The 16,802-nt window shown below is 35.2% G+C and overlaps 1 protein-coding gene across 1 annotated transcript; it reads left to right on the top strand.

Moving 5' to 3' along the window:
• Positions 1-848: 848 nt before the first annotated feature.
• On the top strand, positions 849-1,815 carry LOC105179363. The gene is made up of 2 exons (XM_011102967.1): positions 849-934; positions 1,089-1,815. Exons 1-2 carry the CDS (start codon positions 849-851, stop codon positions 1,813-1,815), a joined length of 813 nt encoding a protein of 270 aa, XP_011101269.1.
• Positions 1,816-16,802: the final 14,987 nt, after the last annotated feature.

The following is a 16,802-nucleotide window of genomic DNA, read 5'->3' as shown; positions in this document are numbered from 1 at the left end:
CACTACCTATTGAATAGATAAAGACGTTGTAAGGTCGAGGTAAGTAAATAAAAGAGCTATAATGCGAATTGAAAGAGCTATGATGCGCAATGAGATTGATGAGCCGACTGTCAAGGGAATTCACTTGAATTTATATAACGGTGAGATTGAGTTGATGGAGAAAACACAATATCACTTTCTGGTAAGCAAATTAGGAAAAAAATGGAGTTTGGTTGATTGTCTTATTATTAGATATTCATGTGATGTAATAAAGCTGATTATGTTGGAATTAAATTGATTGTATCCCATTCGTGGTACCTGTTTATCTTGTTTGGGCTGTGTTTGATATGCATATATAGATAGGGCTGGTTATTTACCTGAGTGGCAGGCTCATCACTCTGCTGACATTTTCTTTTAGGAGTAGACTTTGAGGTTTCTGACTGTTGAAAAATAGGTCTACGCGCTATAGTCAGGCAGGTCGGGCTAGTATGTTGTTTTCTCCTCTTTGTTAGTTAGAGTAGAAATCACATTTTGTTATATAGAGAGAACGTAAGTCGGGAGATTACTTATGATGGACTACTTGTGGTGTTTGATGTGCATATATAATATTGTAGGTTGATTACGCTTGTTATGACGTTGGGGTTACGTATACATATGGATTAAATTATTTTGTGCATTTATATTTGTAAACACAGGGATTACTATAAGTATGACGTTTAGGGTAGATATAGCTCTTGTAGCAAAGGGGGTGCTACATTAGGTGGTATCAGAGCAGGGATTAGATTTCCTCGGGATAGTAGATGAAATGTAATTTTTTTTGTAAGGTGTATATGTTAGGAATCTACTCATATGTGTGTATTTTATATAGGATGGAAGAGTCAAGAGAAAACGCTGCTGGCCCAATTGAGTCATTAGAGTCTGTGCAGGGTCATGATTCTGGATCAGAACATCAGGGGTTAGAATCCCAAAATAGAAATGCCCCACAACCAGAAATAAACCCCTTTATGCAACAGTTCCTGAAATGATGCAGGAGAAGGCTCCATCGCCAAAATCAAAACCACCTTAAGGCGTTTATGCTAAAAAATTTTAAATAGTGAGGAGAGGTGAAGGTATGCCGGTACAACTGACCCTGCTGAAGCAGATGAATGGTTGAGAAACACGAAAACGGTGTTGGACAAAATTGAGTGTACTTCTGAGCAAAAGTTGAGGTACGCAGTGGCCTTACTAGAGAAAAACGCATTAGATTGGTGGGAAACAATTCCAGGGAGCAAGAACCGACCTGTTACTCTGACGTGGAATGACTTTTTGAAAGAATTTGCTGACAAATATACTCCACCATTCTACAGAAACCGTAAGAAAGTTGAATTCCTTGAATTAAAGCAGAATGAGTTATCTGTTGCTGAATATGAACTACAATTTATGAGATTGTCAAAATATGCCCCAAAAGAAGTGAGTACCGATGAATTGAGAAGAGACAGATTTGAAAGGGGGTTGAGACTTGAGATTCGGGAGAAAATAGCAATCAAACCTCCAAGTTATGGTGCGCTGCTGGAAGCGGCACTGAGGGCAGAAGAGACGTCAAATGAAAGGAGTTCTACTGAAGCTAAACGAAAGAAAATGACAGATAACCTAAATCCTACACCAGGACAAAGTGGAGCAATTTCCTTTAAAGGTTTTGGTTCACAGAGAGGTTGGTTTAGAGACCGAGGAGTGGGTCAAACTAGTAGGTCTCCTTCAGTGTTTTCGAGTAGAGACAAAGGTCCAGCCAGATCGTTTAGTGGAAGATTTATTCCCTCTTGTGCTAACTGCGGTAGGAGACACACTAGTGAATGTTGAGGAGCTCAACCAATTGTATGTTATCGTTGCCATCAACCAGGACACATTATGAGGGATTGTCTTACATGGAGGGATAATTCCAGAGGACCTTAGACTTTAGAGTTTAGCAGTGTGGGGGGAAACTCAAAATGGGCAGGTACGAGCAGAGGACGAGGTAGAGGTGGTCGTGGTAGAGGAGTTGAGAATGAAAATTAAGAAATAAAAAAATACCAATGGTGAAGGTCAAATGGAGTCATCACTCTCCAAGAGAAGCCACCTGGGAAGTTGAGGAGAATATTTTTATTCCCTGAGCAGGTAAGTTAGTTAAATTTCAAGAACGAAATTTTTATTAGGAGGGGAGAATTGTGACACCCCAAAGATAATAATATATAATTGGGGGATTAATTGGTAAATTTTTATGAAACTTAGTTAATTAGTACATAAATTATGGGTCATAATTGGAATATAATAACACTTGAACGAATTGAATTGGAATTCGTTATAATATTTTGGGACAATTTCTATTAATTAAGAAAATTAGAAAGGACGTAAATGGTATTTTGAGAAAAATAAATTAATTAATAAATAATAATAATAATAATATTTTATATATAATATATATTAATAATAATATATATAAGTAACATATGTATATATATATATGAAAGCAAAAAAAAAAAAAAAGAAGAAAGGAAAGGGTTTGGGGGTGGGCCCTCACCCACCTCCCCACCACCTACATATATATATATATATATATATATATATAAGTCTACATAAATATGGTTGTTATACTCAAATTATTCTTGGTTTGTGATATCCTGGTACAAATGGTATCAGAGCCATGCAAATCTTGAGTATATCCGTGTATAGAAATTCATAATTTGTGAATTAAACTTCGACACGTTAGAAGTCGGCTTACTTGACTTTATTGTGCCGTAATAAATCGTTGTCTGATTCGAAAGAGCAAAATATGAAAATCTAATACTATGGATAAATTCATAAAAAGCATGAATTCTGGAGCCTCATCATCAGGGGACAATCAAGAAAATTCGAATATAATTACCACACGAGAGACACTGTGGGAAGACAGAGATCTATTCGATTGGAAACCTCCCAAAATCATTACTAAAGAAATTTATAAAAAATCGTTTATTGATTTTAAGTCAGCATATACTATAAAAACAGAAGAACAAGTTTTACCCTTAGTATCTAACCAACAGACATTACATTTATTTTCAAAATCTTCTATTATTAAACATATTAAGAATAGATATAAATTTCTTCATATTGGTCTTGTTCAAATTGCTATAAAACCTTTAACAAGAGAAGGATTAGGTACCAGTGTGTTTCTAGCCTTAAGAGATTGTCGACACTTAGATTTTTATGATTCCTTACTCCGTCTAGTAGAAACTAGTCTTTGTAATGGTCCAATTTATTTCAATTCTTTTCCAAATTTTACTATTTCTCTTAATGATCCTCATATTTTGGATATTCTAACTTTAAATATAAAAAATTATAATTATAAAATAATATCTGGATCTCATATCTATGAAATCTTCTATAGGCTACATTACAAAATTACTAATACTGGTTTAGATATTCAAGCCATATCACACACTAAATCACCAGGTCAAACAGTATTTTGGGAAATCAATAGAGCCAAATCTAATCTTTTAGTTCCAAAAACTATAGAATGCAAAAATGTTACTTTACCAGAAACATGAAATTTACCACTAGGATCAATTCCCCCGATTCAACCCATAGAAAATTCAGAAATTGATGAAATTACCCAACATCAAGATGGATCCATAGGAATAAAATTTTGTAGACAAAATCATTAAAAACAAATAGAACATCCTTCTCTCATCCTATCACCCCCTCTAGACACTCAACATCAGAAACAATTAGACCTACCACCTCAAAATTTCAAGGAATAAGAATAGATCAAAACCTTGCACAACCAATATATCAAGATTATGAGGAAACTGGTTCCCCAAATTCTGCACCATCACAAATTCTTACAATTACCAAAGAATTTTTAATAGATAAAGAATTTCTTAGAAAAGACTTCCTTTCTGAAGAAAATATTTCCAATAGAAAATGGTTCATGAGTAATTTCTCTGAACCCCAAAGAGCAAACATCAGATCTGAATGGTATGAGTACATTTTATATACTAAACAAAATATTCCTTTTTTATCCTATCTATTCCAAACATATGGAGATGACAAATTAGCAGTCATTCAAAAAACTCTCAAAAAATGGACAAAACTTGATGGGTCAATAATCTCCAGTGAACATCCACCTTTAGAAGAATCCGGTAGCTCTATAAAAGGTCAAATCATCGAAGACATAAATCATCAAATGTCTTCCAGTTAGTGAACCGTCTACTAATGAGGTAAGCACTGTACAAATTAAACAAAATAATTTTTCAAATTTAATCCTCCATTCCATAGGAAAACATTGAATAGAAAACAAAATTGAAGAAACTCTAGAAAAGAAAGAGCCTTCATCATCTTCTCTAATAACATCTAAAGATCAAACTCTTCATATTAATGCTAATAATCTCCCTTTTCAAATTTCTGATTATATACCAAAATTAAATTCAGAAAAATCTATTCTCTTAGGAATTCAAGAGAGATTGAGAGATCTAGGAAAGACAAAGTCATTAATACAATTGACAAAATCATGAAAATTCTGATAATGAACAAAATTTTAATTTTATTAACCTTGTCCAACATTTATCACCTTATAAAAATTATTATAAACCAACTCCCCCAGATCTAAAAATAGAGGAAGTCCAAAATTTCAGGTCTTTTAATGAAAATTCAATATATGAATGGAATCTAGATACATTGTCCGAATATCAAATTCTTAACCTATGTAAACAAATGGTTATGGTATCAAATATTTACAAAGATAGAGCAGGATTAACAAATGAAGATGCTGCTAAAAATCTTATATTAGGATTCAATGGACAATTAAAAGGTTGGTGGGATAATACTATAACCACTGAAGCCAAAAATCAAATTCTTTCAAGTGCTAAAAAGATCAAGAAGAAAATATCATTAATAATGAGGAAGGCAGACCCATTTCTAATGCAATATCTTCTCTAATATATACAATTATTATTCATTTTATAGGAAATCCTCAAATATATCAAGAAAGGAATATAGAATTTTTACAAAATTTAAAATGTAGAAAACTCCATGATTTTAGATGGTATAAAGATGTCTTTTTGTCCAAAATCTATGAAAGAAATGATGCAGATAGTTATTTTTGGAAAGAAAAATTTATTTCAGGATTACCAAAAACATTTGCAGAAAAAGTCCGTGAAAAAATTAAAGAAAAATACGAAAATATTGCATCCCTTTCTTATGGGGAAATTATAAATCATGTAAATTTAGTAGGATTACAATTGTGCAATGATTTTACCCTAAAAGCCCAACTGAAGATACAAAATCTCACTACTAGAAAAGAATTAGGTCACCATCATCTTCATCAAAGCCAAGACATTATAACAATCATAAACATAGATCAACAAAGAAAACTCCTTTTAAATTTTCTAATAAACCCTTTTCTAAACCAAATTTCCAAAGGAAGAATTTCCAAAAGAAAAAGTAGTCTAGTGTCCCTAACTCAATCATATGTCATAAGTGCCAAAAACCAGGTCATTATGTCAGTAGTTGTAGAATGAGAAAGAAAATTTATGAATTGAGTTTAGGAGAGGAATTAACAAATCAATTACTAAGAATTCTAGATGAAGAAGACCTAAAAATATCTAAAATTGATAATTCTAGCCTAGAAGAATAACTAGATCAAATTCAAACAGATGAAGGATATTCCTCCTCAGAAGAAGAATCCCAAAACTCTAATTCAGAAAACAATAATGAATGTACCAGTTGTTCACCAGAATTATGTCTTTGTAATAAACAAATAGCTACCTTAACTAACCAATTTTCCGTAATCTTAGATCTTATTGATAAAATCCAAAATTCTAAAGATAAAGAAATTTACCTCCATAAACTTCAAGAGTTAATTTCAAATGAAAATCCTCAGAAAATAAAGCCCCCTCCTAAAATAGATTTCTCAGAAATTATGAATATGTTTGATTCTTCTAATTCTAAAGTTTCAATATCTGACCTTAAACATGAAGTTAGACAATTAAAAAGGAAGTTAAAACTTTAAAAGAAAACCATGATCAATTACAATAGGAAATTTTAATCATAAAACTCCAAAATCAAATTTCCAAAGAAAATTCTAATAAAATATCTCCATCTAAAGTTTCTGAAGAAGAAGAAACGTTCGTTAATACCATATCCAGGATTGCTTATCAGAAATGGTATGTAAAAATTAATTTAGTTATTGAAGATTTTAAAATAAATGCTATAGCCTTAATGGATTCAGGAGCAGACATGAATTGTATTAAAAAATGATTAATCCCCTCTAAATATTTTGAAAAAAACTAAAGAAAAACTCTCAGCTGCTAATTCAGCTAGTCTCAAAATTAATTTTAAACTTTCAAAAGCCCATGTGTGCAATGATGGAATTTGTTTCAAAACTAGTTTTGTGTTAGTAAAAGATCTTAATACTCCAATAATGTTATGAAATCCTTTTCTGCAAATGCTCTATCCAATTAATGTAAGTTCTGAAGGGATTAGAACTAAAACCATGGGAAAAGATATTTTATTTCAATTCCAATTCCCTGTAACCCAAAGAGATATTAAAGTAGTACAAGATACTTTTATATTTCAAGAAATCAGTAATAAAGAAAAACAAATTCTCTTCTTAAAAGATGAAATTTCTCATAAGAAAAATCGAAGAACAAATTTCTACACCTTTCATTCAAAAGAAAATTCTTGAATTTCAAAATCAAATCCAAAAACAAATTTGTTCAGAATTGCCAAATGCATTTTGTGAAAAAAAAAAACATGTTATTACTCTCCCTTATGAAACAGGTTTTGATGAAAGACAAATTCCTACTAAAGCTAGGCCAATACAAATGAACCAAGAATTATTAGAATATTGCAAAAAAGAAATTCAAGATCTTCTTAATAAAAAATTGATTCGCCCCTCAAAGTCTCCTTGGTCTTGTCCAGCTTTTTATGTTCAGAAAAATGCAGAATTGGAAAGAGGGACACCTAGGCTGGTTATAAATTATAAATCTTTGAATAAAGCATTAAGATGGATTAGGCACCCTATACCTAATAAAATAAATCTTCTTAAAAGACTTTATAATGCAAAAATATTTTCTAAATTTGATATGAAATCTGGAATCTGGCAAATTCAAATTGATGAAAAAGATAGATATAAAACAACTTTCACTCTCCCTTTTGGTCAATTTGAGTGGAATGTTATGCCATTTGGGTTAAAAAATGCTCCTTCAGAATTCCAAAAAATTATGAATGATATTTTCATTCCATATACTTCATTTACCATTGTTTATATTGATGATGTTTTAGTCTTCAGTGAAAATTTAGAAAAACACTGGAAACATTTACAAATATTTCTTAAACTTATTAAAGACAATGGCTTAGTTGTATCAGCCCCTAAAATAAAACTCTTCCAAACTAATATCAGATTTTTAGGACATCAAATTCATCAGGGAACCATTGTCCCAATTCAAAGATCTCTAACTTTTGGAGAAAATTTTCCAGACCAAATTTTAGACAAAACTCAATTACAAAGATTTTTAGGAAGTCTAAATTATATTTCAGATTTTCATCCAAATCTTAAACAAATATGAAAACCATTATATGAGAGATTAAAAACTCCACCACCTCCTTGGACCCAAATTCACATAGATTTAGTGAAAAAATTAAAAATAGAAATTAAAGAAATTCCTTGTCTAAGTATACGCCATTCAAATGCACCAAAAATTGTACAAACAGATGCATCCGAACTAGGATATGGAGGTATTCTTAGTCAAATTATTAACAATAAAGAAACAATAATAAGATATTATTCTGGAGTTTGGAAAACTACAGCTCAGAAAAATTATCCTACAATAAAAAAAGATATATTATCTATTGTATTGTGCATTTCTAAATTCCTAGATGATTTGTTAAATCAAAAATTTCTTCTAAAAATTGATTGTCGAGCTGCAAAAGATGTACTTACAAAAGTAAATCAAAAATTTCTTCTAAAAATTGATTGTCGAGCTGCAAAAGATGTACTTACAAAAGATGTTAAAAATTTTGTTTCAAAACAATTTTTTGCAAGATGGCAAGCTTTACTATTTGTATTTGATTTTGATATTGAATATATTAAAGGAGTTCACAATCACATTCCTGACTACTTGACAAGAGAGTTTTTGCAGGGATGTCGAAATCAGGAGAAGATTCAAAGCTAAAGGTAAGTCCTTTAGCAAAAACCAACACCCAAATTCTCAAATTAGAATATCCTTCTCTAACGCCAGAGAAGACCCAATTGAGACCCCAAAATCTTCAAATTTCAAAGCCACAAGTTCCACAAAATCCAAAACCATTATGGGTTTTACCCCCATCTCTCCAACCAAAAACACAAAGTCTTGCCCAAACAACCCAAAAAATACCATCATTATCACAAACTCCCAATCAAATTGTCAACAGATTTACCCCGTTGGGAAAACCAATTCCTCTGGCACCTTTCAAACTTACTGAAACCTATAAAGACATAGCAGGTACTTCTACTCCTAGGCCTACCAGTTCTCAATCAAATTCACCAATTTCCCCATATTTTGGGAAAACAGATAATGACCAAACTCAAGATGATAGGAATATCGAGGGCGTCCAACAAGCAAAAGAAATTCAAGATCCAATGGACCAAGATTTAACCATTGGAAGTGGGCCAATGACAAGAGAAAGGTTGAAGAGAATGCAAGAAGTAATTCAAGCCCAATCCAACTTAGTCTTTGCTAATGGGATCAAGTCACAATCGGAGGCCCAAAATGTGAGCTTAATTTTATCAATTCAAGCCCAAGGAAGCCCACAATAGGAGCCCAACTCGTCCAAATGCAGCCATGTGGTCAAAGGAGACCTTTCAAATATATTCAAAGTGCATTTATACACCAATTTTCGGATTCACATGGTCATGAATGGGTTTTACTCGTTTTTTATCAAGAATGCTTAGTTTTTAGTCATTTTTGACCAACTATTGAATGTGCGTCCACCAAGGAGTCACTTGGGGATATGAAAGGTTTATTTGGAAGTATTTTAGGCCTATAAAAGGCACATACCAGCCATGCATGCGAGAGACAATCGAAAATTATTCAAGAATTGATCTAGTTTATAAAATATTGAGTGTTCTCTTACTTTGGAGAGTTATACACTTGTTTTAGCTTTTGTAAAACCTTTACTTTGTCAATCTAGCCTATTAGATTGGTGATTTAAAAACACAAAGCCTCCAATTCGTGCTCGACCCAAGTGTGTCGTTGTATGGATTGGTTTACTCGTGCTCGTGGTTGGTTGAATGTTCTAAGTAGTAGGTCACATTCATATCACGTGGTTGACTATTTACATTCCTCAGGTCATGGACCCTTTATCCATTTCTAGCCTACGCCGTAAAGATCGGGCCACCCATGGTCAATACCATATCATGTGGTATCAGAGCCTAAGTTGATACGGTAGGCTTTCTTTATTTCGTTTTATTTACCTTGAATCTTTTATCTACCACCACAATCTTCCGTCTTGTTATATACAAAAAAAAAACAGCAAAAAGAAAAGCTCAAAAAAAAAAAGTGAGAGCAACAAAAAAAAAAAAAGAAACAAAAAAAAATCGTTCATCACTTTACTTTGCTATTATCTTTGTAAGCTCATTGGTCTTCATTTTCCCAGTTATACCGAACTTCTTTAGACCATTCTCTAGCTACGGGTGAGTGTGAAGCGTCCACATACGCATACTTAGTCGAGAAAAGAATTGGCATTTGTGTTTGAGTCACTAGATAAAGCATTGAGTTTCACAAGAGCTTAGATGAGAGACTGTTGAGTGAAGTGAGACTATTATTGAGGGCCAAAAGTGTGAGCTTATTAAGTGAGGAGTGAAACACGAGGGGAAAAATAAAGAGAGAAAAAAAAGAGTGTGGCAAGAATTTGGTGAGGTTCCTATAAAAACAAAAAAAAAATATTTTACTAAATGGCAGAAAATCGAGATAAAGGAGTTGCTCAAGCAAATGATGACAACAACTCGGGACAAACGATGCAAGGTGGGGTCGATGCATTCCATATGCAAGCCTTAGTGAGCCACTTTGAGAAGTTGCTTGACCGTAAACTAGAAGGACTTCATGAAAGATTGGATCAAGTAAAGAATCATGTAGTCGGTCCAAGAGCTACAAATCAAAGACATACTCTAAATCCACGTCCTCAACCCCCTATTTATAATGAGTATTTGGAAGATCCAAGCGATAGAGGAGAATATGAGGACGTTCGGCCAAGAAGAGTGAATCGGCCAAGAGATAGACCGAGACGACCTAGAGAAGAAGAAGGTGGCCTTGGAGGAGTTAAGGTCACCATTCCTTTCGGGACAAACGATGCAAGGTGGGGTCGATGCATTCCATATGCAAGCCTTAGTAAGCCACTTTGAGAAGTTGCTTGACCGTAAACTAGAAGGACTTCATGAAAGATTGGATCAAGTAAAGAATCATGTAGTCGGTCCAAGAGCTACAAATCAAAGACATACTCTAAATCCACGTCCTCAACCCCCTATTTATAATGAGTATTTGGAAGATCCAAGCGATAGAGGAGAATATGAGGACGTTCGGCCAAGAAGAGTGAATCGGCCAAGAGATAGACCGAGACGACCTAGAGAAGAAGAAGGTGGCCTTGGAGGAGTTAAGGTCACCATTCCTTCATTTAAAGAAAAGAGTGATCCCGAAGTGTATTTAGAGTGAGAGATGCGAGTCGAGCAAATCTTTTCATGCCACAACTACTCGGAGAGTAAAAAGGTAAAACTCGCAGCCCTTGAGTTTACTGATTATGCTCTTGTTTGGTGGGATCAGATGCAAAAGGAACGGGCTAGGAATGGTGAGCGTCCCATCACAACATGGGAAGAGATGAGAGCAATCATGAGAAGAAGGTTTGTTCCATCCTATTATCGTCATGAGCTTCACAACCATCTCCAACTTCTTACTCAAGGTTCTAAAGGTGTTGATGAGTACCACAAGGAGATGGAAATTGTCATGATTCGAACTAACATTATAAAGGACAATGAAGCAACTATGGCTCGTTTCTTGCATGGGCACAATCGGGATATCGTCGATGTTGTGGAGATGAAGCACTATGTAGAACTTGAAGAGATGGTACACCAAGCCATCAAGGTGGAACAACAAATCAAGCGAAAAGGACCTTTGAGGAGGACTTCTAACTCATCGGCATTCGGTCCATGGAAGAACAACCCCAAGAAAGACACCCTTCTACATCAAGATTTAAGCAGGCAGAACCTAAACATGGTGGCCAAGTTGCTGCCAAAAAGGTACAACCCGAACCCAATTCTTCAAGAAATCGTGATATAAAGTGTGCCAAGTGCCAAGAACCCACGTACAATGATCTTCAACAATCATGGAGAGTTGGAAACCGAGGAAGAAATCACCGACAAAGAGGAATCATCAAAAGAAGATGGTGATGGAGAGTATGCCGAAGAAGGAGAATTGCTTGTTACTAGAAGAACCCTTAGTGCCCAGATGTTGGAGGAAGATAATTGCCAAAGAGAAAAATTGTTCCATACACGTTGTCAAGTTCATGGAAAGGTATGTAGTATGATTATTGATGGCGGTAGTTGTTGCAATGTGGCAAGTATTGAATTGGTTCAAAAATTAAGTCTACCTATTATCAAGCACCACCGTCCATACAAGCTTCAATGGTTGAATGTGGAGAGTTGAAGGTGACCAAGCAAGTAAAGGTAATATTTTCAATTGGAAGATATAAGGATGAGGTTTTATGTGATGTTGTACCAGTGAAAGCATGCCACATACTGTTGGGAAGACCATGGCAGTTTGATAGGCATGTAACACATGATGGATTCCAAAATCGTTACTCTTTTGTGCTTCGAGAAGAATCAATAACTCTCAATCCGATGACACCAAAACAAATTTTGCAAGATCAGATCTTGAGAGAAAAGAAAAGAGAGTGTGAGAAAAGGAAAGAGAAAGGAAAAGAAGGAAGTGAAAATGAGAGTGAAAAAATAATGAAAGATTCAAAAGAGGGAGAAAAAGAAAGCAAAGTTACGAGAGGAAAGAAAAAGGAGAGGGAAAAAGAAGAGAAAGAGAGTTTACTAGTTGCTAGGAATAGTGAAATCAAGGAAGTTTTGTTTTCTCAACAAAACCTCATAGTACTTGTGTACAAAGAGGCTATGTTGAATTCTAACGACCTGACCTCTTCTTTGCCTAGTGTTGTTACATCTCTTTTGCAGGATTATGAAGATGTCTTTCCGGATGAGATGCCACCAGGTTTGCCACCCATTCGAGGGATAGAACATCAAATTGACTTCATTCTGGGAGCATGCTTGCCAAACCGCCCAGCATACCGTACCAATCCCGAAGAAACCAAAGAGATTCAAAGGCAAATCCAAGAATGGATGGCCAAAGGTTATGTGAAGGAGAGCCTTAGTCCTTGTGCAGTTCCGGTGTTGCTCGTGCCTAAGAAGGATGGCACATGGCGGATGTGTGTTGATTGTCGAGCCATTAACAACATAACGATAAGATATCGCCACCCTATTCCTAGGATAGACGATATGCTTGATGAGTTAAATGGTTCACCTATCTTTTCTAAAATTGATTTAAAAAGTGGTTATCATCAAATTAGAATAAAAGAAGGAGATAAGTGGAAAACCGCTTTCAAAACAAAGCATGGGCTTTATGAGTGGTTAGTTATGCCATTTGGACTTAGTAATGCACCTAGCACATTTATGAGATTGATGAATAATGTTTTGCGTGCATTTATAGGAAAATTTGTGGTAGTGTACTTTGATGACATCCTTGTTTATAGTAGGACCATGGAAGAGCATGTAACACATTTAAAACAAGTCCTAGAGGTTCTAAGAAAGGAAAAGTTGTTTGGGAACTTAAAATAGTGTGACTTTTGCACTAACAAAGTTGCTTTCCTTAGTTTTGTTGTGAGTGGTGAAGGAATCACAGTTGATGAAGAAAAGGTCAAAGCTATTCGAGATTGGCCAACCCCCACCACTATTGGAGAAGTGAGGAGTTTTCACGGCCTTGCAAGCTTTTATAGGCGATTTGTGAAGGACTTTAGCACTATGGCAGCCCCATTGAATGAGTTAACCAAGAAAAATGTTCCATTCAAGTGGGGAAACACACAAGAGAAAGCCTTTCAAGCTATAAAAGAGAAGCTTACCCATGCACCTTTGCTAGCCCTTCCCAACTTTGGTAAGACTTTTGAAATTGAATGTGATGCAAGTAGGATTGGCATAGGAGGAGTTCTTATGCAAGGAGGTAGACCGGTTGCATATTTCAGTGAGAAACTAAGTGGGCCGACACTTAACTACCCTACATATGATAAGGAGCTTTATGCATTGGTTAGAGTATTGGAAACTTGGCAACATTATTTGTGGCCAAAAGAGTTTGTAATACATTCTGATCATGAATCACTCAAGTATATTAAAAGTCAAAGCAAGCTTAGCCGTCGACATGCAAAGTGGGTAGAGTTTATTGAGTCATTTCCATATGTGATCAAGCACAAGAAAGGTAAGGAGAATATTGTTGCTGATGCACTTTCAAGAAGGTATGTTTTACTTTAAATAATGGATGCTAAAATTCTTGGTTTTGAGTTCATCAAAGATTTGTATGCTAATGATGTTGATTTTGGTAAAGTATTTGGAAATTGCAGCGTAAGCATTGGATGGGACAAATTCTATTTGCATGATGGATTTTTATTTTGAGCCAACCAGCTTTGTGTTCCTAATTGTTCTATTCGTTCATTATTGTTAAAGGAAGCACATTATGGGGGTTTGATGGGTCACTTTGGTATTTCTAAAACTTTGGGAGTTTGAGCGAACACTTTTATTGGCCAAAGATGCGTAGAGATGTTGAAAAGTTTGTGGGAAAATGCATATTTTGTCATAAGGAAAAGTCAAAGCTTAATCCCCATGGATTGTACATGCCCCTCCCTATTCCTAATGTACCTTGGGAAGATATTTCAATGGACTTTGTTTTGGGATTACCTAGGTCTAAGAGGGGGAGAGATTCTATTTTTGTTGTTGTAGACAGGTTTTCCAAAATGGCACACTTTATAGTATGCCATAAAGTTGATGATGCCTCTAATATTGCTAATCTTTTCTTTCAGGAAATTGTGAGGCTTCATGGTATGCCAAGGACTATAGTGTCTGATCGAGATGCCAAGTTCCTTAGCTACTTTTGAAAAACTTTGTGGGGCAAGCTTGGAACTAAGTTGCTTTTCTCTACTGCTTGCCATCCCCAAACCGATGGGCAAACTGAGGTGGTCAATAGGACACTTTCGATATTGTTGAGAACAATTGTGAAGAAGAACTTAAGGAGTTGGGAAGAGTGTCTACCGCATGTCGAGTTTGCGTACAATAGGGCTGTCCACTCCACTACTAAGTTTTCACCCTTTCAAATTGTTTATGGTTTTAATCCTCTTGCACCTATTGATTTAATTCCCTTGCCTTTGCAGGAGAGAGTAAATATGGATGGAAAGAAACGTGCTGAATTTGTCAAGCAAATCCATGAAAAGGTCAAAAGTAATATTGAGAGGATGACTCAACAATACATGAACTGAGCGAACAAGGGAAGGAAACGAGTTATCTTTGAACCGGGAGACTTAGTATGGTTGCATCTTAGAAAAGCTTGCACTATTGATTTAATTCCCTTGCCTTTGCAGGAGAGAGTAAATATGGATGGAAAGAAACGTGCTGAATTTGTCAAGCAAATCCATGAAAAGGTCAAAAGTAATATTGAGAGGATGACTCAACAATACATGAACTGAGCGAACAAGGGAAGGAAACGAGTTATCTTTGAACCGGGAGACTTAGTATGGTTGCATCTTAGAAAAGAGAGGTTTCCGGACAAAAGGAAGTCTAAGCTCATGCCAAGAGGGGATGGACCATTCCGAGTCCTTGAAAGGATTAATGACAATTCTTACAAACTTAATTTACCTGGTCAATATGGAGTAAGTGCTACTTTTAATGTTTCTGATCTTTCTCCTTTTTATGATGCAGATAATGAAGAGCCGAGGACGACTCCTTTTCAAGAAGGGGAGGATGATAGGAATATCGAGGGCGTCCAACAAGCAAAAAAAGTTCAAGATCCAATGGACCAAGATTTAACCATTGGAAGTGGGCCAATGATAAGAGAAAGGTTGAAGAGAATGCAAGAAGTAATTCAAGCCCAATCCAACTTAGTCTTTGCTAATGGGATCAAGTCACAATCGGAGGCCCAAAATGTGAGCTTAATTTTATCAATTCAAGCCCAAGGAAGCCCACAATAGTAGCCCAACTCGTCCAAGTGCAGCCATGCGGTCAAAGGAGACCTTTCAAATATATTCAAAGTGCAATTATACACCAATTTTCGGATTCACATGGTCATGAATGGGTTTTACTCATTTTTTACCAAGAATGCTTAGTTTTTAGTCATTTTTGACCAACTATTGAATGTGCGTCCACTAAGGAGTCACTTGGGGATATGAAAGGTTTATTTGGAAGTGTTTTAGGCCTATAAAAGGCACATACCAACCATGCATGCGAGAGACAATTGGAAATTATTCAAGAATTGATCTAGTTTATGAAATATTGAGTGTTCTCTTACTTTGGAGAGTTATACACTTGTTTTAGCTTTTGTGAAACCTTTGCTTTGTCAATCTAGTCTATTAGATTGGTGATTTAAATGCACAAAGCCTCCAATTCGTGCTCGACCCAAGTGTGTCGTTGTGTGGATTGGTTTACTCGTGCTCGTGGTTGGTTGAATGTTCTAAGTAGTAGGTCACGTTCATATAACGTGGTTGACTATTTACATTCATCAGGTCAAGGACCGCTTTATCCATTTCTAGCCTACGCCGTAAAGATCGGACCACCCATGGTCAATACCATATCACAAGATAATCCTATTTTGATGGCAACAATGATTCTTGATGAAGATCACAACAGGATTTATGAAGATCCTCAAAAAACCCAACAATTCTATGAAGACGTTCTTATCTCTACTAGATCCATCTTTATTCAAAATATGCCTCCCAAAGGAGCCCCAGCCAACTCCTCACAAATTGGCTACTGAAAAACTTTCATAAACTCCATCATTTCTTTGACCGATTCGGGAAAAAGTCCCTATGAGCTCAAAAATATACCAAATAAAAAATATCCTTTGATATCCTATTGGGACTATATCAAAGCCTTCCAACATTTCCTTCTTAAACAAAATGAAAAAAATACCATATCCTTTTATTTTCTTTTTGGCACCAAAATTTCTCCCGAAAAAATTCCAAACTGGTTTGTCAGATGGTGGTACTATTTTTGTCCGGAACCACATATTCTTCCTAAACCAGTCCAAGATGCATTCAAATTTTCAAAGAAAATCTCAAAACCAGTATGTTTCCAGTAAAACATCTCCTCAATTTACTCAAATTCTATATCCAATTTAATCTGACTTGGATTCTGAAAATTGAGCCCCAATTCAAGCCCATCCAAATTGATAAAGATACAATCATATTTTCCTTAGGGAAAAAATATTGTGTAAAATGATGGGACAAAATGAATACGAAAACATTTGAACAAACAACAATATTGGAGTGGTTCAAGCAAAATCCTACGATGTGCAAAACGTCAACAATTCTTGGCAAAGAATTCAATTCAGAGCAGGAACATTTTTTATTGAAGAAAAACAATTTGGCCGCAAGAATTGCAAAAGCAACAACCACTGAAGAAATGCAGAAAATTCTTGAGGAAATTCAAAGTGACAAGGAAGATTCACCACCACCAATTCATCTTGGAGATGAAAATGATGATGATTGTTTCGGCATTTTTAGTCCAATTCCGTAAAAGTACAGTTTAATGTAAAAATTATCATTGTTGT

Source organism: Sesamum indicum, unplaced genomic scaffold (genome assembly GCF_000512975.1).
Source record: "Sesamum indicum cultivar Zhongzhi No. 13 unplaced genomic scaffold, S_indicum_v1.0 scaffold00148, whole genome shotgun sequence".
NCBI lineage: Eukaryota > Viridiplantae > Streptophyta > Magnoliopsida > Lamiales > Pedaliaceae > Sesamum > Sesamum indicum.
The sequence above is the reverse complement of the archived record's forward strand: the minus strand, read 5'-3'. Positions and strand labels throughout refer to the sequence as shown.